The 25,141-nt window shown below is 36.6% G+C and overlaps 1 protein-coding gene across 11 annotated transcripts in view; it reads right to left on the reverse strand.

The window, feature by feature from the left end:
* map7d3 (MAP7 domain containing 3) overlaps positions 1–25,141 on the reverse strand; it is a 49,959-nt gene that overhangs the window by 8,951 nt on the left and 15,867 nt on the right. Inside the window, exons 3-14 of one of the 11 annotated variants that reach the window (XM_056472011.1) lie at positions 23,595–23,675; positions 23,099–23,262; positions 21,439–21,547; positions 19,408–19,503; positions 18,777–18,878; positions 18,236–18,331; positions 16,750–16,845; positions 13,429–13,554; positions 10,605–10,720; positions 7,281–7,417; positions 6,871–7,124; positions 1,841–1,976 (exon numbers count right to left, since the gene is read on the reverse strand). In XM_056472011.1, the coding sequence (XP_056327986.1) occupies positions 1,841–1,976; positions 6,871–7,124; positions 7,281–7,417; positions 10,605–10,720; positions 13,429–13,554; positions 16,750–16,845; positions 18,236–18,331; positions 18,777–18,878; positions 19,408–19,503; positions 21,439–21,547; positions 23,099–23,262; positions 23,595–23,675 (1,513 nt within the window). Of the gene's footprint in view, positions 1–1,840; positions 1,977–6,870; positions 7,125–7,280; positions 7,418–10,604; positions 10,745–13,428; positions 13,555–16,749; positions 16,846–18,235; positions 18,332–18,776; positions 18,879–19,407; positions 19,504–21,438; positions 21,548–23,098; positions 23,263–23,594; positions 23,676–25,141 lie in introns of all 11 variants that reach the window. The other 10 variants (XM_056472010.1, XM_056472009.1, XM_056472012.1 and 7 more) reach the window with 10 other exon arrangements.

Raw genomic sequence — 25,141 nt, forward strand, 5'->3', positions numbered from 1 at the left:
TGTATCCTTTCCTTTTAAGATTTCGCAAGTTTATAACAAACTCCAGAGGACACATCGGTAAATCTTCAAATGTAACAGCAGTGTACTTTTAGAACATCATTCACCCTGGCTTTGTTTCACTTAACAATAAAATTAAAACGTGACAAAGCCCTTTCTCTTTTAATTTTTTTTATTAACAACTTAAACATAACTGACACCAAAAATGTTAAGGTGTCATATACATATTTATATGACTGTCATCTTCACTATATGAAAATTTATAACAAAACAGCCTAATAACTACCTCCTGTCATTTTCATTAACAAATATGAAACATTAGGCTCACTGTGCGGTTTTGGCAATATGTGTTTAATGTCAAGCTATATGCACACAATAAAGATTATCAGAGGAAATGCATGGTGAAATAAGAAATAGCTGTCTCTTTTGCTGGATATAATACACAGTAAGCTATACGTTTAATAATAATAATTATGAAAGTATATAGTATAATAAGTTTATATAATATAGCAAATAAAGGCAAGCAATCGGTCAATTGTGCGGGATCAGTGAACGTGGTTACATAAATTACAAACAACGTTACCTAAGAACAAGTAGGCTAATAGATTCAAAAGACCCAGTCGTTAAATATAGGTCTACTACACAAGATGAATTATAGATCATGTTTAACAACTACAGAGAAATGAAATCTAGCAGCAGATTCGGGATGGACTGGCCAACGTTCGGCTGCTCTCAGCCAGGCAGGTGTGCTCAGAGCTTCCGCTGACTGCATGGAGCTCAGACGCATGGTCATGTGATGTGCGTTTTTATTGGTGTAGTGTAAATGGAGAGCTTTTCAGAAACGCCAGTGTTGAGGTGGATCGCTTTCGTTCTAAAATGCAGTTTTAAAACTAAAACATATTAGTGTAAACAGGGCCTCATTCGAGCTTAAAGATTATTTCATGTACAGTTGAGGGGTAAAATTATAGCCCTCCTGTGCAATTTTATTCTTTTTCAATTATTTCCTAAGTGATGTTTAACAGAGTGACATTTTCACAGTATTTCCTATAATATGTTTTTCTTCTGGAGAAAGTACTTTCTTATTGTTTAAAAATATATATATTATTAAGGTAAATAAAATTAGCCCCTATAGAAATATTAACATTGGTAAAATATTTCGATTTAACCCCCCACACGATTTTAATTCAGCATTTCAATGTCAGAAGAGAAGCATAAAGGCAGTCGGACAAGCCTTTACATTGTTTTTGAATACATTTCTCAGCAACGTGGATAAGCATTTGATATGTTTTACGTTTCATATCAAACACAGATTGTGTGTGAGAATAAAGTTCAACAGAGTCAGTATAACTACTCTAGCCTATATACATTGAATTTAAAGAGGGACTCTCATAATGACAATTGTCTGACTTTAGTCAAAGACAGATTGCAAGCGTATGACAGATTGCAAACATAACTAAACTTTAGAATTATAAATAGTTGTATTCTGATGTCATCACTTTAAATTTGTCATTGATGGTCATCAATGCACAGTAAAGTCTGCTCAAGTCCACCACTCCAAGTCAACAAAAAATACTAGTATCTTGCAAAAAAACTAGTAAAATATAACATATTGTCATCATGGCAAAGACAAAAGGAATTGGGTATTATACATTTGTTTTTAACTAAACTATTAAACTATTATGTCTCCATGTTTATTATTCTGCAGATATACTAGCCCAATATAATTAATACATCTGCGGAAGTTTCAGTCTAATGACTTTAGGTTTAGTGTATAATTGCATGCTTGGTTCTATCACCAGCTATATGCTAAAACACAACACTAAAGGAAGTCAAATATACGCACTTCTCCTCCTCTTCCTTCTGGATGCGGAGCTGCTCTTCTTTTTCCTTCTGTTCGCGGGCCAGACGTCGGTTCTCCGCCAGGATTTTTGAAGCTTCAGCAGCTGAGTTGGTTCCTGCGATGGCTTTAGAATTGGAATCTGAAAACACACACATTCATTATAAAAATGTAACAATGCACATCATAGCTGAAGTCAGAATTATTAGCCCCCCTGAATTATCTACCCTGCTGTTTAATTTTCCCCCCAATTTCTGTTTAGCAGAGAGCAGATTTTTTTTCAGTACATTTATGAACATAATAGTTTTAATAACTTATCTCTAATTACTGATTTATTTTATCTTTGTTATGATGACAGTAAATAATATTTTACTAGATATTTTTCAAGACACTTCCATACAGCTTAAAGTGACATTTAAAGGCTTAACTAGGTTAATTAGGTTAACTAGGCAGGTTAGGGTAATTAGGCAGGTTATTGTATAATGATGGTTTGTTCTGTAGACAGTCGAAAAAAAGGGCTAATATTTTTTACCTTAAAATGGTTCATAAAAAATTAAAAACTGCTTTTATTCTAGCAGAAATTAAACAAATAAGACTTTCTCCAGAAGAAAAAATATTATTAGACATACTGTGAAAATGTCCTTGCTCTGTTAAACATAAAATGGGAAATATTTAAAAAAGAAAAAAAGCTTAGTGCTTTTTTTTGATGGCTTAGTGCACCCACAAATAAAATTTGGATTGAAAGTGTTCCTTTAGCTTTGTATCATCACAATTTGACCACAGAAGTCACGTGAAATGTTTTGACAATGTTTTTGGTTCCTTTTCTGAACAGTGAACATCTCAGGACAATTGCTCTTTATAGAGGATGAGGGAGCTCTCAGATTTTATCTAAAATATCCTAATTTGTCTTCTAAACATGATGAACGAAGGTTTCAGGGGATTGGAATTGCATGAAAATGATCAAAAACATAATTTTAATTTTTGGGTGAACAAACCCTTTAAGGCATTGCTGCTATCGATGTGTTTCCAGCAGAGGGCAGTGTGTGTGTGTTGAGAATAAACCTGACAGCAGCGTGTGTAACTCACTTTTGCCCAGAAACATTTTCAAAGCTCATTTCATATTAAACACATGAATGAAATTTGCTACAGTGCTTTATAACGTTTTCTGATTTAACAAATTAGATTAGATTCAATTGATCGGGTTAATAGGATTATAAATAGAAGAGTATATAAATTACATAACATTGAAGAAAAATATATAAATTATATATTTATTTAAAAAAAGACACTGTTATTTTATATTTGGATAGTAAATGTCTATATCTCAATACTGTTAGACTCCACCAAAAACCACAAAGTGTTGTTTATTTCAGTTTTGTTTTTGTTCTACTGTTTCATCTGTGCTTTAAATGATATAATTTTGTATAATTTATGCAGGTGCACTACCTTACAAAATCATCACAATCAATGTAAAACTGTGAGTTTCTTTTCTAAATAGAAATCTTGTGAAATTAAATTCATACAGCAATATATAAATCACAGATAAAAAAAAAAAAAAAAATAACGCTTTTTTTTTTTTCATTTTGTCCCCAATATCATGCAGCCCTACTTCCACCTATTATGGGGACTTATTATTCCCTTTTTACAAGATTGCAAAATAAGTCTATAATGCGTGTATGTGAAATATCAGCTCTAAATACCAGACATAACATTTTTTTATAACTCTTTGAAACGCTTTTAGGCTTTGATCCATATTTTGCAGTTTTTCCAATCGCTTTTAATTCAAAAGAGATTGTGCTCACAGCCCTCTTTTCCCCTTTAAAACCTTCTACAAGCATTTCAATAATTTTTATAAAAAAACAAAAAAAACAACACCATTTTATACCACCAATCTGGCCGATCTCATTAACTGATCGTAAGTGTTTGTTTAGGAGATTACACAGAGAGGAACACGCATGTGCGCGCTAAGCAGCGTTACAACATGTGCAGTGTTAACGACACACAGCTAAAATATACAGTTTATACAGCATATTTAGCTGATTCGCACGAGTAATGATCTCTTTGTTGCAAGTGCAACCATTGTGTATCCAGTGTTTTGAGCTGCTGCGACACGAGCAGAGTGATCGCCGCTATCTAGTGTCTTATCCAACTACATGGCCTCTCCCGAAAGCTCCGTGATTCTCCTAGATAGGCCTCTTCATAGTGGTGCCGTGACACCCGCGAATTAGATAAAATACCCTGGAAACCATGGCGACGAAAGTGAATAAGTGAGTAAGAAAACGGATCACGAGAGGCACAGTAATGTTCTAAGCTGTATATTTGTTAGGTTAAATTAATAGTGCAGTAAAGAAAACCCCACTCTCTCATCGAGCTGCTGTGACTGTCCGGAGTACTGCGATCATTAGCCGCATTTCCACTGTCGGGCCAGTGTGAGCCAAAGCTTTTTTCGGGTCGGGCCAATCGGCCGGGAGATTGAGCAGTGAGGCCGAAATCATGTCACGTTTCCACTGTCGGGCTAGCAGCTCGCACCGCATCACGCAAACCCGCCGCCCAGAACATCCCCCAAATCAAACACCATACAACCCGCCCACTTCAGCGGGAATCAAGCAGATAAAGCACACCATCGCATCATCACGAAACGAGTAAAATGAAGACAACCGAAACAAACAAATGACATGTTACTCTACAGCATTATATTATGTCTATACGCACAGGCCGGTGTGTTTTCATTCATTATATTCATTTACTCGCCGACTGACTGTTGGCATCGTGCAACAAGTGGTCTCACCACTAATGGAGGGACCCAGTGCACCATTCACAATATAAAACCACAGAAATTCTCCGGTAATAACTCTGTATGAAATGTATTTTATAACATCCTCGTTTTCATAGACGTCATCAAACGTTCAGCCCAAATGCTCCGGAGAGACCTAAAACGTATTAATATTTCCCTAGGCTATATGACACTTCATATGTAATTCCCCTTTATTTACAGATGTTGCATATTATTCTGTGATCTTAAGTAAAGGAAACTGTTAAGTGTTTCAGCATATAAGAGCAAGTAAGAAAATATAGCCTAGCCTATATTTCGTTGCGCTCAGCAGCTTTTCATTAATAAAGCTCTACATGTATTTAAAATTTCATTTTTAAACTTTACCACATCGTATAAAATCATAAACACTTGTTTGAGGACACAGAACACATTTTGTATTTGCATTTTTCCTCGATGCGTTTGTAAAGCGGCGCTGCGCTGACCTGCATGACAGAAAAAAATGAAGTTTCTGCTTTCACTCACCCAAAAAATGCTCTGTTTGCACCATTTGATTAATATCATCGTATTCAAATACTTTATAAATAATATTTCAAACCTCCTCTGGTGTTTATTGTTTTTAGAAAATATCTAAAATGTTTTTTTAGAGAGGCCTTTGTAAAATTAAAGTTGAATATGGCTTTAAAACGGTTTGATTTATGTATTGTATATACCTACATTGTTATAGCTAGCTTTTGTTTGTTTTATATTGGTTTATTTATTTAATGTAACTTTATTATATCCGATATTTGTAATTCTTTAAATTATTTTAACATAGCTTAGGCTATTTTATCTAGATATGACACTATTATTTTGAGTCTACAAAAGTAGATACATACATAATTTGTTAAGTTTTATATCTTTCTGTTGTATTCTCCAAAATAAATAAAAACAGAAAAAAGCCGCTTGCGGCATCAACAGAGCTGTAAAGCGAGCGCTCTTTTGCCTCGTCTTACATTCACATACAGGCATATAACGCGCACGTATCTCGCACAAACACACCTTTTAAACTTGACAAAAACCCACGACAACCTTTACTGGCGGCTGTGTCTTTATTATGGTGTAAAGATTATTATGCGTTATTGAAACATCGAGGAGGACGCAGCAAAGAAAAGTCACTTATAACTTAAAACTTTATTATTTTATGCAACAGCCTTACATTTAAAAGGGAAACAAAAGGGCGATCATAAGCAAAAAGACCCCAAGCCAACAAGGCTATATGTTTTCTTTCCCTTATTTATTCATTTGTTTGGCGCATGTACTCGTGTGCATTGGAAAACTAGTGTAATGATATCACGCCACTTTTACCAGACTCGGGCAAAGTCTGCCTCTCCTTTCACTCTGCCCCGAATCCCCAGCTGGCCCTCTTTGGCCAAAGGTATTCGATGGACCAAAAAAGGCCGGCCGCTGGCCCCGAGAAAGCCCCGCTTTGGCCCAATCAGGAAGTGACAGTGGAAACGCGACTGGCGTGACTCGCTCGCTTTAGGCGCAATAGTGGAAACGTGTCTATTGTGCTGCTGTCAATAGTTGGATAGGAGCAAATATTTTAATGGTCTTCCATGTATTTAGGCCTTTTTACATACAAGAACTGAAAGTTCTGTGCTTTTGATAATATTGCTTCAATAACGTTTACTAAAACCTGGCTGGAAATATTAATTAAACAATTATTTTTTACTCATGTACTAATATAACTTTTCTAATATAGGCCTAGTTATTGCCATAAACAGTAGTTTATAGGCCTATTGCCTTTAAGAAGCAATGTATTAAGGTGTGCATTTTAATTTCTTATGGATCAAATTTAGCCTTTGCTCCACATTTTTCTTCATTGAGACATGTTGAATTCTTCCATCATTTGCAATGTTTCTAAATTGCATTGCTAGTCATTTCTTACCAATTTTTTAAAACATGTTTTATCTATTATTTTCTGTAAACCTGCGTCTGACCATTGAAAGTCTACACTAATTGGTTATGAAGACGTGTCTAAGGGATTATATGCAACATCCTTCATTTATTCTCTTAGGTAAGTTGAGATCTCCAATTAAGTATCATACTTAGAGGAAACATGTGCTTTAGGCATTATTAAGCTTGAAGCATCAGAATCGGCACTCTGTATACACAAAAGAGACTGAAATAAATTTTAATTAACCATTACAAAATCATTATTTTAACATTTCCTTACATTTGACTCTCCCTGTGCCTCTACATTTAAGTTCTTGCGTTGACTCACCCTCTTTGGTCTTGGGCGCCGGTGCGAGTGCGGGTACCGGACTGGGTGTGCTGGTTTCTGGAGACGATGGGGCTACAGGCATCATTGGAGTCATATCCTTTGGCTTGGAGTCCCTCTTGCGAAGGGTGGGTGGGCCGGTGGGGGTGAGAGCAGCTTTCTGAATGGGTGGAGGTTTAGATGTGGCAGAAGGCTGAGGGGATGGAGGACGTTGTTTCAAACCGCTAGGGGAAGGAGGGCGGTTGCGTGGACTCTGCCTGAAGGAGACAAACATAATACACAAGTTAAAAAAAACGCATTAACATTATAAACAATGGTGAGATGCTACTTGAGAAGATCTGAAATCAAGTCACTCTGCAGTATCGGTTTGGAGTGAAACCACTACAGGCTACAACTGATATCAGGGGTCTTACTTGGCTGCTCCAGGTGATGGCGCTCTTGTGGTGCTGCTAGCATTGGGAGCAGGAGATGGAGATCGATGACGACTGGAAGGAGAAGCAGGGCGTTTTCCTACTGGTGACGTGAAGCGCTTCTCCTTCTCACCTTTCTGCTGTTTCAAATGAAAAATAAAGCACTTCAGGAAAGCAATGGATATTCTGATCAAAAGGAAGAGCTTCATATTTGAAAGGCACCTGTTTACTTTGTGCTGACAAATCATTGTTCACTCATAATCAAACATATATTTCTCAGTAAGTTATTCACTGCTATCATCAGAGGGTGGTAAACAAGTCCTTTCAATCTATTTTTAATCTTGCGTCCACATGCTTAAGGTGTCACTGGGACAAATGAACGGGCTCATAAACGGAGATGTCTTTTAATGGAAACCCTCCCCTGCCAGCCTTAAATACACCATAGTTTCAGCACTCACTCTTGAACATCCCTCTAAATGAGCCTCAAACAGGTCAGTTAGAGCTATAAGGTCAAGCTACTGGAAAAGCTAGAGTACAGTATGAATATCTGAGGGAAACATGTCAGTTTCAATTTATCTTTCTCCAGTGAATATAACATTGCAAGCTCTCATTTCATTTCTCTCTGGGACGCACACACATACACACTCTTGGACAGGCTACTAATGTAAGGCAATGCTACATTTTTAACTGTGTCTGAAGGAATGAATGTGACATGCAGACCAGAACTAGCTAGCTTTAGTGTTCTGCAAATTAATTTAAATTTAAATATTTCCAAAAACTAAGTTAATCATGGTTGTTTGGAGTCTGAATGTACTTTTTAAAAATTGTCTTCAGAAATGAATAAAAGAGTTATTTACAGTGTGAAACTGTATATCATACACTAACTTTCAAAAGTTCAGGGTGAGAAGAGCTTATATACTTTAATAAACAAGCATACTTTTATATAAAGTTGTAAGTATACACTAATTGTGATCACTGAAATGTTCAGTTTCCTGCACAGACAGATTATTTTGCTTCATAAAACCTTAATGTATCACCAGAAACAGTTATTAATACGGTTTATACAACTGTATTATATACTTGTATAACATTGTTTCAACTTAACATTTTTATGTTGTACTGAAGAAGTCACCTGTATATTGGACGGTCTGAAAGAAAGTAATTTAAACAGGTACATTTTTGGGTGACCTGTTAAGTACATTCAACAGGGCTTCCAAAGCTTTGGCTAAGCTTATGCATCTGCACAGAATATGCACTATTTTAACACTGTTCAAGTGAGAAGTGAAAATATCGTGGTATTAAGTCAGAGTGACTGAAGTAATCCAGTTCCCCGTCTCTCTCCAATGTGTGCTGAAGAGGGCACATCTTAAGCCGGGATCAGTGTGATTCAGAACAGACAGCTCATTGATTAACGTCAGGAATAAATCCAAGCTGTTTTGCAAAGCAAACCATAATATGTGAAGTTTCTGAATGAGTACATACTGTTTTAAAGCACTTAAGAACCAACAACACACAGGTCCTGGAGCTCTGTTACATTATCCTGGTAATGAGATTGTAGAGGATCTGGAGATTAAATTACATGTATACTGAACTGTAAGCTGTTGTGCTTTTTAAAAAAATTGTGAGGTCTAAATTTCAGAAAACACTAGCATACATTTTTTATGACTTACAAATGTTTCATCTGAGAATTAAAAACTTTAAAAAGTTTGATTATAATAATGATTCCTACTGCTTTTATTTCACAATTTTATTTAATTATGAATTGCTATTCATTCAGGAATCCTTAAAAAATGCACCTTTCCCAAAGAATATTATGCAACTAGACCTACACAATATACAATTTCAGCATCGACATTGCAATGTGTGTATCCAAAATAGTCACATTGCAAGATATGTAATGTTGACTCTGAATTATAGTTGAACAGAAGCCACATAACACATCTGATTTGTGGAGTCACTGCTAAATTTAACCAAAATAGATTTAAAGTTGATCATTTACATGCGTTTTTAAGACCTGTGACTGATCAGCTCAAGAGAGTTTAAAGTATTCAAGCTCAAAGAATTACGATGTTTGGATGTGTATCAAAGATTAATTGTATTTAATTATTTATACAGAATATATACAATTTATGAAAAAAAAAAAAGATTTCTTACTAAGAATTTGTCTTGTTTCTAGTCCAAATATCTAATATAAAAAAATAAGATTATCGTACTTACTAATAGCAGATGATTTAGATTGTATCAAGAAAAAACTCTTAATTTGTACTTAATTTGTCCTGAAGGTGAAAACAAAACAATGTAAGAAAAGTTTTTTTTTTTTGTATCCTGATTATTCAGTTTCTGTACTTGAATACTGTTAGACTTCCCAGAAAACATATTCAAGAAAATCTATTTAAAGCAGCTTGTAAAAGTGTATTCATATCGCAATATTTATTACAGAAAAATAAAAAGAATTCCAATATTGTGCAGCCCCTTTAAGCAACTGTTAACAATTCAAAATTTATAACATTTTTCTATCATTAAATTATTTATACAGTGGTCCCAAGTTAATCGTGGGAGTTACGTTCTAAAAATAACCCACAATAGGCTAAGGCCCAATCCCAATTCTATTTTTGGGTGCTACCGCAGATGTCTTTGAGGATGTAGACCGTTGTGGACATTATGGGGTTTTCTGGGGAGAAAATTTACAAACATACAGTAAAGCACTTCAGAGTCACAGTGGTAGCAATCGAAGATTTATGTAAATTTTCCAAGCTGAACGCATTCTGTGCTGTACAATGCGCTAATCAGGATGCATAACACAATGCATTGTAATAAAAAAGCATGTCAAATTGCAAAAAAAAAATACGCGAAAGTGCAAGGCTGCAAAAGGTGAAACATATTACAGCGAGGGACCACTGTATTTTCAAATGTAAATAAACAACAGAAGCTTCTATGGCTATTCTCAAAAAAAACCTATAGACCACTTTAATGTGGTGATGTCATTTGTCCATGAACATTTCCTGCTTGTTATCAAACTATTACATAACTGTAACAAGAGGCGATTCAATCATAACTTCATGTTAAAACACCTATCATAACATTACAACAACAAAATTATCATAACAAAGAAATTAAAAATGTAAAACAGGATAATACAGGGACCCTTGTTTTTGTTTACATCCCTCAAAATGGCCTATAATATTAATATCATGGTTTTAAAATATTTTATTGTAATTACTATCATTTTTGTTTAAACAAACACAGCCTTGGTGAGCGTCATGTGAAATGAAACTGAACAATCACCAACCATTTGAAAGTGGAAGTTGACATGCATCATCTGCTCACCTGCGTCATACTGGAGATGGCATCTGCAGATACAGAAGTGGTCGGGCCTTTCTTTCGGTCGCTGCTGCGACTGCGCAGGGGACCACGGGCCGAGGGCTGCATGGGGCTTGCAGATGCTGAACGAGGACACAGGTGAGACTCTGGTAAAGGACACAGTCAGTGGTGCACAGCCAGGGACAGCAGGGAAGGGACGTCACAAGCAGCCGAGTGGGTGAGCAAAGCGAAGGTAGAGAAAGGGACAGAAAGAGGAAGGAGAAAAAGGGATGATAAAAGCACAAAACATTGGTGTGTGTTAGATCAGTCACACTGGTTGATGGGTAGCTGCTGCTGATTACACTGATGGCCTCAGGAAGACTGGCTTTGATTGGTGGGTGTGAGACAGAAAGAGAGAGAGAGAGAGAGACACGGCAGGGGACATACAACCAATATGTTAAAGCACACCCATGACTTCACCAAGCAAGCACCATACTGCTGTGATTCTAGTATGCTAGATTTAACAAAATGCACTCCATCTTTCAAAACTTTTAACTGAGAGCATTGCATCTACAGCAAGCCAAAGCTGATGTTAAACCGCCTCCATCTCCAACTTATGCATATGATTTAGATTGGTCCCTAAGGTGCTGTTACCCAACAGTGTCTTTTCTTTTTCATATAAAAGGACGGTTTATTGGAAAAATAAGTAGTGCTCCCGTTGCTTCTCTCCAAAAACGCAGTTTAGAACAATATTACAACCATTCCGGTGGTAAAATATGAACCTATCTGAAATATCTAGCTAAAAAAGTGTCTTCAAAGCTTTATCTGCATTCAAAAATCTACGTAAGAATGTAATAAGCAATCCTGTAATACTCTCTATTGGAAATAACCTCTGGCCTAATGTTTTCTAAAGATGGCCAAAAGCTTGACTTGGTGCTCAAGGCCAACTGTGACTTCAACATACACAATAGCTAAAACTAATAGAAATCAGTTTCCAAAGTAAAAATCCTACTAAATTCTCTAGATTAGAGAAATTAATGTTTAATATCTCATAAATCTTTCAACACAGAACCCCTATGATGGGTTCAACAATAGTACATGTAAGCAGAAGACAAGTCGGGGAGATATACAGTTCATGGATTAATGTTTAAAAGGATTTAACTGAAAAATTAGCATTGAAAATGTCAATTGTACCAAAAGGCACAAAAGTATAGACTATAAAGTAAATGGATTCCATGTATGACTTTAAAATCATACAAAAAAGTTTATTTAATACAGCTTTGAACACCTTTTGGTTTAGTTAAGGTCTTAGAGCTAAAAATCTCTAGAGGAAATTATGAGAAATAAAAACAATAAAAGTATTGTTGGTCACTGTTGCTCTCTACAGTAGATATGAAAAGTGATGGCCAATATCAGTTGCTGGATGAGAGGTGAAGTGAGGTGAGGCAAGGGCTAACCTGAAGTATGGCTCTGCTCTGACAGTTGGATTTCTGAGCTAATCACAACCCACCATAATTAACTCTGACTATTATCATCATGGAAAGCCTATAAATATAATTCACCCATAAGCTGCTGATTCATAATCATCTCTCTGTCTATTTTTAAAAACCAATAAAGCAGTTCGGATACTATCACCCTCATAAATGCTCAAAGTATCATGTCAACAATAAACTGATGAGCATTTGAACCTCATCCTTTACAGGTTGCTGGGAATCTAAAGTGGGTTTGGTAGCTTTGGGAACCAAAGGTAATAAGGGTGAGGCTGCAGGTCCGCGGGGGCCGTGAGCAGGTCTGTGTGGATCAGAGGGGGATTGCAGCAGTGACAGCAGGGAGAGATTCACTCCACTCATTCCTTCTCACGCACAGAAACACTCAGCTAATCAGCTTACAAAAGATCTCTCAGCAATAGCCCTGGAACACCTTGCAAACCTTCATGTGTGCGAGTGCGTTTAAAAATGAAAGCGGGGTAGAGACTAGTGATGCACAGAAATTAAAAGGCTGAAATGCTGTGTGTGACAGTTTATTTGGCTGCATTTCAGTGACTGAATTCAGCCATCTGATGTTTAACTGTGTGAGGTCATTTATGTAAACATCATGGTTTGTTTGTTTATGTGTTGCCAAATCAGCATCTTATGGCTATTTCATGCCAAGATTGATATAGATAAGAACATACTGCATAATAACACGAGTTAAAATAAAAAAAAAATAATTAAAATAAACTAATTAACTAAAACTAAATAATAAATATGTAATCATTTATCTAATCATGTTGGCATTTGGTCCATCTGATGACAAACTGTGCAAAATTTTGCATCTACATGAGACAATCTCCATTTAATCTATTTTCTGAATGCATCGATTAATGCTTAACACACTGATGGATTCACCTTCACCACAGAATGCCCTCATGGACAAATATTAAATGTACAGCAAGTGCATTGTGCACTAGTGCTTCTCTGGATGTGAATCACACAAAGTTGCACGGGCCTCAGCTGTAAATGCTAGCTCATTTCAGATTACACCATCAGATAGCCTCAACATTTAATCCAATTAAACCTAGATCAATTCACATGCACGCTGCTTTGGTTAACGTAACAGTTTGTGACAATTCTTCTCCTTTATTAATGATTTTGAAATCTGGTTAAATAAATTCAAAACAAATTCTGTGCATCACTAGAAAAGGCTACCAGCAATACCAATGATATATAAAACTCAATGCAAGTAGTTCAAGCCACATCACTCCAGCATTCCCTATACAACACGGCAACCAAGCACCCCGCAGAGCGTCTTATTTCTACGCATACGTGGAGTTTCTGGTGTGAGCTGGGCCTCTGCTTCTCTCTACTGTTACCTTGAGCGTCGCCTCCTTCGGCGGACAGGGCCGCTGCACTCTTGCTTCTAGCTAGCGAGGCCTGGGTGGGTGTGAGCAGCCGACTGAGGACACCGCTGTCCACGGGGGCAGCCAGCGAACGGCGAGCTATAGACACGTGTGCCCGTAAAGACACCAAAAACAGAGCAGACAAACAGGAAAAGAAAAGAAAAAGGTTGAGGAATAAACAAAAAGGAGAACGAAGAGGGGAATGACACCAATGTGATTTCAAATGCAAGAAACAACACAAAAACCAAAGAGGAAAGTGATTGTGTTTCAAACGCAAACAGTGGATGGCTGATGCAATCAAGGTGAGAATCTTAATGCTGGAGAGACAAAAAGAATATTAGTGAGGTAAAAGAGAGGTGACTGGGTGCAGGACCAGGGCTGTGGAAGAGGAAGTGAGAACAAAAGAGAAAACAAAGCCAGGACTGAAGAGCTTTTTGAGATCTGTCAGACCAGAGTCAAATGCTTGCTTTGAAATTTGAGGTATACAGCTAAACCTTGTTAGTAATAGATCAGGAAAAACATTGGGTCATGAAATGGAGAATCTAGTTGTTCTTGATTTTAACACATACAAGATAATCTACAATTAAACAATTTAGGTTTTTCTACACTTCTGAAAGTCCTTTTTTTTATTTTGAAGTGACAAAGGTCATGACTCTTCTCAACACACCTTCATGTCATCTCATCCAGGATGTGTGTTCTGAACAATCCATGCCTATGAGTTAATCACTTGATTTACTGAAAGATATGACGGTGCCATGCTTTTTTGGGTGAGATAGTAGTAGTACTAAAACTATATTCAAATCTGAAGCAAATATGCAAACAAAAGCGCTGTTGCATTAATCGTGATTGGATTGTTTCAATTTCTTCTTCCTCTAGATCTGACTTGGGCTCAAATATACAGTAGACACATCTATTATAGTACTCCAACATCAAAGCACACAACATGCTGTAAAGGAGGACTTGGAAATGGTGCAGTAATTTTGGCACAGCAGAGGCCTTTTACTTCCCTTTCTGGAAGAAGTAACGTCCTGTGAAATTGAGCGGGGTGTAACGGATCATGTACGGATCACAAGCCACCGTTTGGAATGCACGTGACCTGCAGATTAATAACTTTTTTTTGAACTTGTAGGCTAATCCGACATTTATAACAATTGCAGAGAGAACACCTCCCGCGTCATTCAAATCATGTGTATGAAAGCATTTTGGCTTTCCTGTAAAATATAATGATGATAAAATAAAGTTGTGGTGAGAACTAAATGCTTAGGTTATTAAAGGTGTTTCTGTCAATGTTAGTTTAGTCTGCATTAATGCATTCAGTGTAAAGTTGCACAATTAAACATTAAAAGATCATGATCTCAATTCTAACCCATGCAACATGAATGATAAATGATAATGATTTGCATATGTTTATTAATTCTTCAAAGCGCTGCATTAAAATCAGCATTTGATCGAGAGAGACTCAGTTTTAACACTTTTTCAATTAGTTACAAACAATTAAATACCACAGAAGTGTTGGGAGGACAGTTTATAGTTCAGATATAAACACTGATGTTTATGGTAAAGATTAAAATCATTGTTTAATGGAACTTGACGCTGGTGAATGTTGTAGAAATTACATTGTTTAACCAATAGGTGGGGACAAACAACCATCAAATTATGTCACTGAATAGGTTTTCAAAAATGATTCACCTATAGTGAAACATGAAGTTTTATGTGTGAATTGTTGAATCACTAATTGAAAACAAATATGATATGTTGTACAAGATGTTAGATTTCTGTATTTAGCATTATCAGCAACAGTAGCAAAGATCATTTTTCATATTGAATGTTTTCCTTTTTTTCAGATGGTTCTTTCTTGATTTTTGTTTTTATTAAAATTACAGGTTCTAAGTTCTGTTTGTTAAAACCAATGGTTTTTGCAGTTATATTTTTGCATAAATGCAAAGCAAAAGACATTTGTCCCCACCCTTTTTTACCGATCTGAAAAACGATCCTATCTGTGACTCAAAAACCATAGAGTGATCTGAACCGTGAGATTTGTGATCTGTTACACCACTAGAAATTGAGGATAATTTTTTTTTCCCACTAACCACTTAAGATTGTTTTTACAGTGTACACTTCAAAGGTAAAATCTGAAACTGCATTTCATGACTTCTAACAATGTAAAAAGTTTTCAGGTCGAAATCTGACTTCAATCTGGTCTCTACTGCAGTTTTACAGAACATTAGTAGGAAAACAAAAACTATAATGAAACCAAAATAATTTAATACTGCAAAACTGTAGTAGAACAGCCTCAAAAAGCTCTTGCTATCATGAGATCTATGTTTGTAACAAGAGTTACAAAACCAGAGTGGGGAGGAGAAAAAAACTAAAACTCAAAACTGAAGGAATATAATAAACTTAATGTATGTTTTTAACGATCCGTTTATTTCCTTTTCCCCTTTGGCACTGCATAGATGTGTTCCTATTTGTGAAGAGGGGGTGAGGTTGTCAAGCTTTTGATCTGTGACTAAGGGAGCTCAGTAATGAGGTATTACTCTCAGTATAGCGAACGATGGTGTCTACAAAAGTGTGTACTATAATGAGAAAACTCGGCCCAACAAGACACATATCAAGAGGCCATTTCATTTTCAAGGGAGACTACATAGCAAACAGGAATTTAAAATATTAGGCAATCAAATGAGAACTTAAATACAATACAAAGAAATATGTTCATGTAAAGCCAGTCAATTTTAGACCTGGAAAGACAACAGATAAACACAAACACTGAAAACAAACACGGCACTAGGGGCCAGACTCCATGGTTAATGTCATATGGGAAGAAAAACAACATTCACACAAACAAGAACACTTTGTATTAGCATACACAAAGAGCTCATTCCTGGTGAGTAGGTCAGTTAGCGAGAACTCCCTGAGAGAACGAAGAAGCAACAAGGAAAGGTTAAGACGAACTGGAAGCTCAAGGCGGCAACAAGCACCAACTCATGTGTGGACAAAACAGCATCAACATTAGCAAACGGTTACAGTTCTGAATGAACAATGAAATGATGCACCAATGTAAGGTCGAGGCAAGAAGAGAACACAGGGAAAGAGATGCTGCATGTTTACAGCCACAAAGCAACCTTGTAAACCCCATGCTCTCGCCCACAACATCCCTCATTAACAACGACAAGTTTTTGCTGTTTGACACTCATACAAAAGCAAGGCGGACCACTGAAGCGAACACAATTGCGCTTATGTATTAGTAAACGGCGAACAGGCACATGTAAAACGTCCCGGTTTGTACTTGAGCACCTGATTCATCTGCAGTGGATTTCTCTGGTTTGGTGGCGGGCTGTGTTTTAGCCCCCACTCGAGAGAGGGAGGAGCTGCGCTTCTTCAGGTTTGGGCCTACAGACAGAGTGGACAGGGCAGCGTTAGAATCATTGAGGAAGCAGGGCCTCGTCTGCTTCATTTGCCATTTTCAGCGAATGAGGAAATGGGTATTTTAATGAGAACAATGCATTGACACTTAAATTTTGATTCTATTTATGTTTCGGTTTATTTACAATGTAAAGAATTGTAAAGGTTTGTCTATAAGCTCTCTGTCTAATCCTTTTTAAAAGCGTATTTGCGTTAAAAAAAATTGTTTTCAGAATGACAGTGTGTAAACTACTGAGCTAAAGCAAGCAAATTAAAGGATCACGTCCTTTATTTTATTTTTAAAAAAGTCTATACAAGACCTTGTGATTGTCTATCATTGTTCTATATTTCTGGGCTAGCTATGGTAGTTAAACAATGTCAAATTAAAAATAATGTAAAATCACGTTCACTGCTGCATACCTGTCTATATGGGTTTTTTGTAATCAACAATCATTTAAAACACACAAATAGGCTTGTGATGGTATAAAATATTCTTGTTGTGATTATCATGGTATACAGCAGGGGTGCCAAAACTCGGTCCTGGGGGGCCAGTGTCCTGCAGAGTTTAGCTCCAACTTGCTTCAACACACCTGCCAGAAAGTTTCCAGTATACCTAGTAAGAGCTTGACTAGCTGGTTCAGGTGTGTCTAATTGGGGTTGGAGCTAAACTCTGCAGGGCACCGGCCCTCCAGGACTGAGTTTGGGCACCCCTGGTATATAGTATTATACCCAAGCTGCAAATAAAGGTTACTTTTACAGGTATTACAACAAAAAAATGCTAGAGTGTATTGCTTTATTGTATATACATGTTAAGAGTAAACAAATGTTTCAATCTAATAAAACTGCAAAATGATTATAAAATATAATAGGTAACACTTTACAATAAAGTCACATTAGTAAACTTAAGTTAATGGATTGAACTCTATCATTAACTTCATTTAATAAAACAATTCTGACAATAATAAGAAATTAACATGACCTAAGATTAATAAAATCTTTAGTTAAACTAGCTAATGTTAACTATTGAACAGTGTTAATGTACAACAGCCCTATAAATAGTCACATAATTTTTAAATCAATATTTCAGCATGTAGTAGGCTAGATGAGGATGTGAAGATGTTAATGTTTGAACTATTAAGTCTCCAAGCATGTGGTGACGTTATATACACCATTGCAACTGCACTTTGAATAATCTTAAAACGCACTCTAAAAGTTCAAATAATCAATACTTATTCTCTGTATTTCGAACTGGCCACGATATTAATTAATATTGTGCATTATCACGATATATTGAATTATTGAATACTGAAATATGCCTAAGACTTTTTAACTTTAGACCTATTCCTTTAAAAGAAGAGCAGCACTGGTAGTTTGGCACCTGTCTTTTCCATCTGAGGCTGCTTATGTGCTTCTTTAGAGGCCTGAGGAGCATTGCTAGGCAACCGGTTCAAAGAAGAACTTCTCCGCTTTGCACCTGAGGGACAAAAGAAAGCTCACTCCTGAATAAGGAACATAAGTCTCGCATATGAGGCACTGAAGATAGACTTCAAACATAAATCCATGATGCAAAACCTTAAACGTTTTTAACACCACACTAAAATCTCTGTAAAAAAGAAACACAAACAATGTGAAACTCTGAGTCATGGCTGGATGCTCCTGTTAGAGGAAAAGGAAACTGCAGAGAAACAGCATGTCTGCAAAAATCATATGTTGCAAGGATTGCAAAAATCACTAATGACCTATTCAAACAAACACACATGCTAAATCTGCATTAATCATGAAGTGAACAACAGGGAGAAACACCTGTGTGATCGTTTTGAACACATGACCAGCATTACAAAGCACGTGCTTATTATGCATCTTATTATGACATACATCCTGGATAAGAAAGGGGAGGCCAGGGCAGGGAGGACACTTACTTTTATCAGGAGAGTTAAGGAGGGTGGCAGAGGATGAGGAGAGACGCTTGCTGATGACTGAGTCAGTCTGTTTCAGGTTGGTGGTAGAGGAAGAGCGCTTGTCTACAGGGAGGATAAATACGCACACACAGACAGGGGGTGGGAATTAGAGTTACAGGGGTTTGCATAAGCTATAGTTAATTACTCTGATACAAACTGGTTAATCTACATTAAGGACAGGGTAACAGCTGCACATTCGACAATTAGAGAATGCTAGCTATAACAAAGAAGGTTTAGAAACACATATTTGTTTATGTATTAATATTGTGTATTAATACATCAGTATGGTGCAAAACTACAATGAACGCAGTCTAAATAGACAGGCTTAACTATGTTAGTGCAACAACAGAGGGTCACAGCATTGTATAAAAAAACAAACATGCATTCTCAGAAACCAGGTAGGTGCTTTGGAGAGAACACTTTTTGTTATAATTCCTGGGAAGTGGAGAAAATATATTGTTATAAACAAATTAGTGAGTGAATGAGAAACAGCCAGTACAGCCCCAGATAGATTAGTGCACAATTGAGCGAAGACGAGGAGTGTGCAGTTTGTGTCAAGTCACGCCGTGTGCAGGCAAATCATTTAAACCACCTTGTGACGTCTGATTCCTGGGTGGCTTGGAGGCTGGAGAAGCAGGGGAGATTACTATAGCAATCGGGGAGGAGGTGGGGCCGTTGTCACTCTGACCTGTGGGAGGGGCAGGGACAGACAGGTCGCTATTGGAAACAGACTCTCTAGCATGAGAGAGAGAGAGAGCGAAAGGGGTGGAAAAACGCAGCTTACAACATGAGATTTCCTTCCAGAAGTGTTGTTGCACACAACCACAGCACAGAGAAACGTGGCTTCAACAGAAAAACATGACTTTAAAAAAGTGAAGTGTCAAATGTGTTTGGGATCCTAAGAAAAACAAATGTACTACTACATGTATGGACACAAGGTTTTAGTTTTTTTCGGGGAGGGACTATTTATCTTGCTATATTTTGCTATAATTTAACTATAACCCTATTAATTATCTATTAACCCTAGTGAAAATTACATGAAAGTTAATTATAACAATGTCTTTCTAAAATAATTGCACATTTGTATACATATAAAACAAGATATTGGCGGCATGGTCTGTATTAGGGCTGCACAATACTGGAAAAATCTGATATTGCGATATTTTTATTTTTCAGCGATAAATATTGCAATATGAATACAATTTCAGAAGATTCACAAGAAGTTTTCTGGGGGGGGGTCTAACAGTATTTAGGTACAGAAATTAAATATTCACAATGCTAAACATGCTTTTCTTTCTTTGTTTTGTCTCGTTTCTAGGCCAAATATCTGAAAAATCTTAAATCAAGTAACAATATTGTTTTGTTTTTAACTTCAGAAGAAATAGGTCCAAATTAAGAGTTTTTCCTCAAAATTTGGACTCAAAACGAGAGAAAAATTCTAAGTAAAAAAAACTTTTTTTTTCTATAAATCATTTAAATTCTGTGTAAATACAGTAATTAAATATATTTCTGTAGCTCCTAGTCAACTGTAGTTCAGACTCAACATTGCATATCTTGCGATGTGACTATTGCAAATGCGCACATTGCAATATCGATGCTGAAATGATATATTGTGCAGTCCTAATCTGTAACTACTAATTAACTCCTACATCTTAAAAAAGCTAGTTACAGTATTTTGTTTTCTAATATTATTGTGTAATGTGTGCACAAACAAAACAGTTAATGGGAAAAGCTCATACTAATGGACAGATGGACATATGTGAGCATAGGTAAATATCCAGTGAATATCTTTACTGTGATGTATATTTAAAGTAAAATTTGAAAGATTTCATAATTACAAAATCAGCGTACATTTTGGCGTCCCATATCTCACTTGAATAAGGTGCAGATGTTACCGTTGAAGGTCCATAGGTGTAGGCACATTTTGCCATTGTAGTTTTTCTTAATTCGAATGCATTTATAAAACGATTCATGAGTGTGCCTGGACATTTTTTCAAGGATGCATGTATGAGTACATTTCAGACACAAACGGGACTGAAATGGTGGTACTATAGAGCCCTGTTAGTTGGGCAAATGTTAGTTGGGCAAAAGCTTGTCAAAAAAAGGTTATTCATAAACTTTTAAGTCTTAACTAGGCCTACACAGAATCTGTGCGTGCAGGAACTTGCGTAAAAGTGTGTAATTTTATATTTATTCAGTTTTTAAATTAATTTCCCTAATATATTTGTGATATAATAATAGTAATATTTAAATGTTAATATGATTTATTTACAATACAGTTTGTAAAGCAATATTTTCTGTCTTTTAGTAGATGATTAATATGAGAGACTTGCTTTGTTTACCTAATAAGTGAATGTAATTGGATTTGCATTGTAAACATAAAATAAAAGTTAAAATTTATTATTTTTATTAGTAACAAATTTTTTGTCTGATACTAATAAATTTATTCTGCATAAATAAGCAGATTTTTTACAAAATTCTCAGCAGAATAGCAATAAATGTCCACAGATTCCGTATGACCCTAGACATAATTCAATTGGGCGGATATTGGGACAATGCATAACTACAAGCAGTTGAATAATAATCAGGTGCTTGTACTGTTTGAATGTTAATGCATTCGTACCATTTTTGTTATCAGAGTCTGCAAGTCCACCCCAGGACCATCTCTTCTGTCTCTGCTCTACTCTCTGGCTGCGCTCCAGTGTGCGTCTCATCACGGCTTCATAGTGTTCCTACACACACGCACACACATTTTGTTAGACAAATAGAGCTGTGATGCATCCTCTGAGCTGTAAAGCAGTGGACTGTGGCAAAGATGTGGGTGTCAATACTAAAACAAAGTCCATGAGTCCAGGCTCATTTGCAAGTCAGATATTGAACAAAGCACACATGACTTACTGTGAGACTGCAAAAAGAGCTAAATCACCCGTTTCATTTCATTCAGCATTTTGCATCTATTACTTTATGAAACAAACTCACCCAAAAACAAAACGCAAGTCAATCAGATCTAATAGTCAGTGAATAGGCCTAAGAGGCTGTAGCGGCCTGCAAAAATACTCATCTCTAAATAGACTAGCTGGTTGGTTGTCTGAACCAGACATTAATCGAGTCCTGTAATATTAAGCTGGTTTGAGCTCAGACTTCGGAATTCTGCTTGGCTTTAAACATTATACTTTGTGTGTATAGGATTATACATCCTTTAGAAAAAGCCTCTTTGGCATTTTAAAATTGCAGTAGGAGATTAATATACGCTATAGTTTACATGCCTGTGATTTCTCAAGCTTAGGATGCATTATTTGATCTACAATTTAGTATAACTTGTGAAATTATATATATTTTTACTATATTTAAAAGAAAATACAATCAACGGCCACTTTATTAGGTACACTTGTCCAACTGCTCGTTAACGCAAATTTCTAATCAGCCAATCACATGGCAGCAACTCAATGCATTTAGGCATGTAGAGATGTTTCTCAATATGCGTTTTTCAGCGGTCTTGCACCCTCGTGGAACGTCATCATCAGCTGCCAAAGTTCAGTTCCAATACTCAAGACCGCAAGAACAGAGGACACGTGAAACTTCCCGGATGTGTTCTGGATATCGAGGACGCACCGATGCAGACTTAAGCACCGATCTCGCTCTAGAAGTCCCAGAAGCGCAGCATTTTACTTAGATTTATTATTAAAGTATAGAGATATAACTTATTTACCTCATACCCACACATTAAAGGTGTTTGTTTGCTTAAATTCGTATTAAAATCTGTTTTATTCATATTGTGCATTGTATATTTATAATGTTTTTATGCATAGTGAATATTTTGAAAAGGGGAAAAACAATAAATCATTGTATGAATGTTGAATGTTTAAAGGGCACCTACGGTGAAAAATCTACTTTAAGCTGTTTGGACAGACATATGTGTAGGTAGTGTATAGACCGTGTATACAGTACAGTCTGTATATAAAACAATACAGTCTTTTAATGGAGATACTGAATTTCAGCTGCTATTACCCCACCATATGATCCTTCAAAAATCATTCTAACACACTGATAAGCTCAAGAAAGTTTTTATTTACCTTGCTAAATCAGGGTTTTGTTTTTAAAAGAACAGCATTTAATAATTATTTCAAAATAAAATCGACACAAATTCGGTAAAAAAAAAATTATTAAAAAAAATTATTTACAAAATTACATTTCTAAACGATTAGTTAGTCTATGGTGGGTGACAGTATTTATGAAGGGTAATATTTTAAAGCAAAACACCAAGTAACAATCTGAAAGTTTACCTTTTCTTCCTCTAACTTCTGTTTCCTCTTCTCCTCCACTGCAGCTCTCCTCTGTTCCTCCTTCCTGCGCTGCTCTTCCAGCTTCTTATGTCTCTCCTCCATCTGTCGCTCTACCTGCAGCCGGGACTTTCGCTCTCTCTCCAACAGCTGAGTCTCACGGGCCGCTGAATGAGCCAAACAGTGTGTGTTAGCACAATTTGTTACAATGAGAGAATAAAAAAAAATCAATATTCAACAATGTAAGGGGTTGGCAACCATTTTTTACATGATGAGATCAGGTTTGTCACTGCTGTGCAACTCCATATTACACACCTTCAAATTAATGCAGTACATACAGTCATATTGAGCCCAGCTTCCATCTTGGCATGAATTAATTATGCTAATTATCTCCTCATTGTTTGCAAACAAATTGTTTCTTGTTCTCTTTGAGTTATGCACTTTACATGCATGCCTGAGGTTGCCAACACCTGTTGAATGAAATCTTTTGCTTTTTCACCATGTTGCTTTTCCTGCTCTTCTCTCCTCTCTTTGGCCACTCGGAGCTTGTCGTCTATCCTCAGGGATGCACCATCAATGACTGAAAACACGTAACAGGACAACACAACGTCACACAGCTAGCACATCAGGTGAAATCTGAACACTTCCTGAGCCACGAATGGCTCATGGCAGATTGGACTAGTATCCGATGCACATATAATCCTCTTGCATGCTCTTACGTGAAGCTCGGGTAACAGATTCAGCTATGAGCTCGCCACACCTGATATAGTATTGACACCAAGTCATGGGTGTGTGTAAAACGAGTTACATGAAGAACTGTAACAGCCCTAATGAGTGGTGAGGCTGTCAAATGACAATAATTACTCCCTTAACCAAGGCAAAAAAAGAAACTGGAAAAATAATGAATGGTATCAGCCAGCTGGTACCGATCCAAATCTGATCTTGCCTGTGCGCTATATTCTGTGTAATTTATAAGCTAACAAAAGCCAGCAAGGTAGCCAATGAGAAGGCACTAGATAGCTGTCATGTAGGCCTACTATATCCTAAATGTTCTGAAGCCATTCTAGAGTTTAATGTGAAGCACAGATGAACATTCAAGTGCTTAAATTTATGTTCAGTTCAGGGCTTCCCGCCGCTGCACCTGTCAATCATTCTCCATTCATTCACAATTCAAACTGCATGTCGCGTTCATGGCAACACGAAAAACTTTCTCCAAGACTAATTGTTCCTGTTAGTTTAAATAATGAGTGGAGAAATGCATTTAGTTTAGCATTAAATGGGTTCATTTTGACCTGCAACATTCTTTGCTGTTTCTAAATCCTGTGTCTGTTAGATCAGCAGATCGCATTCGCAACACTGGAGTAGAGAGGGTTATTACCTGCTCTTCACACACAAAGTAGGCCTACCTGAAACTTTAAATTAGAAAAGGCTCAATATTACACTGGACAGATTCTCGACGCACTGATTTCTTCCCTTAGTACTGCTGTTTTGGAAGTGTCCGCAGATACCGGAGGGCTGCGTGCTGCGTCTCAGCGCTTCATTCAGGCACCGACTGCGCAGATGCGATGTGCAACGCTCCGTAAAATTATTCTCACAATAAGTTTCTGTTATTAAAAAGTTCGCTATGAAAAGTTTGTGTTCTCTCATCTTTCTGACTGAGTTTATTCTTCTGAGGGGAATACTTTAAGTGCTGCGAATAGTTTGTAAAGCCTAGCTCACTGTGGTCAAAGTAGTTGATTAAATTAATAAAGGTGAAACTGACGGGTGCAATATGGATTGTCATTAACAGAAAATTATTTAGCCTAATATAGGCTACTCTGAAACTGTGAATATTTCACTGTAATTTAATGCATATTAATATCTTATTTAACAGAGCTGTTTGTCAGTTTGTGCGCTGAAGCATAAGCTGACCTTGTTTTGAACTTCACCTCAAATTCTTGTTTATGTTGTAGATAACTGACACAAAAAATACATTAAAATAACCGACAAATTATACCAAACAAATTCACTTCAAAAAGAACATTTTTCAGACAAAAAAATAATTTT

Source organism: Danio aesculapii, chromosome 14 (assembly GCF_903798145.1).
Source record: "Danio aesculapii chromosome 14, fDanAes4.1, whole genome shotgun sequence".
Taxonomy (NCBI): domain Eukaryota; kingdom Metazoa; phylum Chordata; class Actinopteri; order Cypriniformes; family Danionidae; genus Danio; species Danio aesculapii.